Here is a 3,760-nt window from a genome sequence, read left to right on the forward strand (position 1 = left end):
AAAAGTGATTGCTGAATGGCTAGCGTTTAAATTTCCAAACTTTTTTTAATGAAAAAAAACAGATTTCTGTTGGATTTGGATGCTTGGAGAGAACACTTCTCTTCAATTGTGCCTTCCCAATTTGAATCCCAATATTGTCAACCGGGCTCTGAAGTCTAAGACAGGGGTTCCCAACCCGGGGTCCACAGACACTTAGGTTAATAGTGGGGTCTATGGCATAGAAAAGGTTGGGATTCCCTGGTCTAGGAGAAGAAGGAAATTAATTGTTGTTTTTTGTTGACGCCCCGAGTTCGCAAAGCTGGCAGCCAAGCAGTTGCACTACCATATGAATGACTAATATATTTTTTTAAAACTTCATCAAAATGCCCACTTTACCTTTACTTACAATCTTTAAAATTTGAATTATAAAAGATTTATAAAACACACTGTATTAAATATAGGGTGGGAAAGCGATTTCTGTCGCTTCGGAAATTACAGCGTATTTGGCCATCTCATCGGGCTGGACTTTCATATCTGTGCACTTTACATTAAGGGCAGCTTCCATGGCCAGCATTTAAAGGTATCAATACAATACCCGGCCTGGTATTTTTTTCATTTTAATACTGCATTGTTAAAGCTGCCATCCTTCTAAGGTCAGTAAAATACACTTCAATTATCAGCTCCTGTTTTAATCTTTCTTATTTTCCTTTGGTCTCTCCTTACAGATTTCCCCGGATAGGTTGGAACTCAGTGAATGAAAATCAAAAAATATACTAAATGCTATTTAAGAGAAGTGTTTATTTCCAAAACAAAAATGCATGGCGTAAGGAAAACAAAATACAGCGTATTCTCCTGTTAGAATTTACTAATTAATTTCTAAAGATTTGTAGCTGACATTACACTATGCCTTTTAATTTCCCTTTATTCCAATCAAATTAAAATGGGGAGCTGCGACAATCATCTTAGCATTGTTTTGGGTTGAAGCGGCTGGTCATGTTGGAAGGAAGGTCTCTCTTTCGCTTCACAATGAAATACCATTCTGCGCCCTCAGTTCGAAAGGATTCTGATACAATATTCTCACAGGTGTAAAACAAAACACGGGGGTAGGATGCCATCTCGGCTATTATTTCGAATGTGTTGGAAGGTAGGTTGAGTACAATAAAACAACCACAAAATACTCACAACTTCAGGGTCTGAATATTCGTCCATTCTTTCGACACATCGGATCTACGTACTTTGGGCTGATTTATAAGTACCCCCCAGCTGCAAGAAAATGATGCTTAAGATGCATAAATTAGGTTGTTATACAAAAGAGAACAACCTTCATTCTCTCTCTTTGACTGCGCCCCGGCGCCTTTTTTTCTTGGAGCGAAGAGGCTCTTTTAGTTAAGACGCAGTGTAGTATTCAATCTCTGAGTGCAGGCCAGAAGACCAACTAATAGGAGGTAACAAACTCCCGTTTTTCAAGAAAATTGGATACGTGCTAATGAGAAAAGCTCAATTACTGTATGTGAAAGTTCGCAATTTTATGTTACTCAGTGGAACGTCATGATTGTGTTAATCAGATTTATATCAAAGGTGTTGCATTAGAGCCCAGAAGCGCTCAGAAAGTATTTAATCAAGTTTTTTTGCTGGCATCACGTTTATCTTAATATGGACCCATCTACATTTACCTCAATTATCTCGGTAAAGATGTCAAGCGCTATTGTTTGCTCGTTTGGACCGACGCTCCTCCCCCAGGGCTCTGTCGTAAACCTGGCGCCTGGCTAAAGTAAACCGAAGATAAGAGGAATCGGGGCTCGCCTCCTCCAAACCGATCAATCGGATCTCAGGCGGACTGCAAACCCCTCTTACGTCGTCAGCCACAAGAGGAGCGAGAGAGGGAGAGCGTACACAGCGCACGGGTTGATCCTCTCGACAATTTTTTACCTGCTCGCTCGCACGCTCAACCATGTCGTTGAGCCCAAAGCACACAACGCCTTTTTCAGTGACAGACATCCTGAGCCCGATCGAGGAGACCTACAAGAAGTTCAGCGGCATGGAAGGTGCTGGCAACCTTGCAGCTCCTCTGGGAGGTTACCGCCAGCCTCAGGTCTCTCAGGCGACCATGCAGCAGCACACCATGGGACACAACGCCACGGTGGCGACCACCTATCACATGCCACACGGCGTCTCCCAGTTCTCTCACAGTGCCATGGGAGGCTACTGTAACGGGAGCATTGGCAACATGGGGGATCTTCCGTCTTACCAGGACACCATGAGGAATGGCGCCGCAGCTACTGGCTGGTATGGATCAAATCCCGATCCCAGATACTCAACAAGTAAGACTCTATGGAAGCTAAGTTTTTTTAATAATGTGGCAACGATTTTTATCTTAATTATGTGGCAGAGTTTTCAAAGTAATTTTCTTTTAAAACAGAAGAATATAACGAGAAAGATTGGAGGTGCTTCGGTGCAACACGTCCATTTCTCTGGCAGGTTATCTTTCCCGTAAGATATGATATGATTTTGATTAGATATCTAGCAAAAGTTACCAAACAACAACCGAAATGGCAGTTTAAGTTATGTCAAGAAACACTCCGTGGCCGAGAGTTTGCGGCGACCAACACAAGGTCTGCAGAGAATGATTTTGTAACTGGCAAGAGTGGTTTAGTGTCCTTTGTCTAATGATAAGAACCAGACTATCTTTGTTTTTGTTGAGCTGTAGATTCCACTTAATGTTTTACGGTTAACTGCTGTTCAATATTTACTCTTCTGCGTTTTATAATTTGAGCAGAAAATTAAAGCATTATTGATGTGAATCTTCCCTCATTGTTCCACTATAGTATAACTTAATGTATTATTTGTTGACCGTGTTAAGATTCCTGCTTTATAACCAGAGCACTTTCATTATAAACATTTGTCTAGTTTCTCGCTTCATGGGAACGTCCTCTGGAATGAATATGGCGGGAATGGGAGCTTTAACTGGAATGGCAGACGCCGCCAAACCAATGGCACCTTTACACGCTACGCCCAGGAGGAAAAGAAGGGTGCTGTTTTCTCAGGCCCAAGTCTACGAATTGGAACGTCGCTTCAAACAGCAGAAGTATCTGTCCGCTCCAGAAAGGGAGCATCTAGCCAGCATGATCCACCTGACACCAACGCAAGTAAAGATCTGGTTTCAGAACCACCGCTACAAGATGAAACGCCAGGCCAAGGACAAGGCTACCCAACAGATGCAGCAGGAGAACAACCTGTGCCAACAGCAGCAGTCTCCCAGGAGAGTGGCCGTGCCAGTTCTTGTCAAAGACGGTAAACCGTGCCAGAATGGCTCGAGTACTCCGGCTGCCAACCAACAGCAACAGCAGCAACAGAGTACGAACGGAATCCTTCCGGTCGCCACCACGACCATCTCGCAACAGCAACAGAGTCAACAAGTGAATTCGCTCGCTCAGGCTCAAGACCTGGGCCAGGTATCGCCAAATCCGACGTCCCTCCACAGTTCGGTTACTAATATGTCCCAAATGGACTCAGGTACTGCGGACTACACGGGGAGTATGGTAAATCCCAGCCTGCTCTACGGCAGGACCTGGTAGACCCCTCCGCGCGTTACAAACGTTCGAGCTGGAGAATGGTGAGACACTCTGTTTAAAATATTTGAAATGGCAAACTTTGCCACAAGTCCTCAAAACTTTTTTTTTCCTTCCCGGATATGAGAACGGCTTATGGACTCAAAGTTGAAGATAAGTAGACCGGAAACAGCAATGGGCTTTGGAAACTGATGGCTATAAAAAAAAAGGGC

The 3,760-nt window shown here is 43.7% G+C and overlaps 1 protein-coding gene across 2 annotated transcripts; it reads left to right on the plus strand.

The window, feature by feature from the left end:
- Positions 1-1,930: 1,930 nt before the first annotated feature.
- On the plus strand, positions 1,931-3,554 carry LOC140202232 (homeobox protein Nkx-2.4-like). Of its 2 annotated transcripts, XM_072267102.1 has the most exons (3): positions 1,931-2,300; positions 2,887-3,353; positions 3,414-3,554. In XM_072267102.1, the coding sequence occupies exons 1-3, from the start codon at positions 1,931-1,933 to the stop codon at positions 3,552-3,554; spliced, it is 978 nt and encodes a 325-aa protein (XP_072123203.1). The 2 variants fall into 2 exon arrangements, with proteins under 2 accessions (XP_072123203.1, XP_072123202.1); XM_072267101.1 differs by having other exon boundaries at positions 2,887-3,554.
- The last annotated feature ends 206 nt before the right edge of the window (positions 3,555-3,760 follow it).

Source organism: Mobula birostris, chromosome 8 (assembly GCF_030028105.1).
Source record: "Mobula birostris isolate sMobBir1 chromosome 8, sMobBir1.hap1, whole genome shotgun sequence".
Taxonomy (NCBI): Eukaryota; Metazoa; Chordata; class Chondrichthyes; order Myliobatiformes; family Myliobatidae; genus Mobula; species Mobula birostris.

Coding starts and splice junctions, on each gene's coding strand:
- LOC140202232 (XM_072267101.1), top strand. CDS start 1,931: ATGTCGTTGAGCCCAAAGCACACAACGCCTTTTTCAGTGACAGACATC. Junction 2,301..2,886: donor CGATCCCAGATACTCAACAA/GTAAGACTCTAT, acceptor ACATTTGTCTAG/TTTCTCGCTTCATGGGAACG.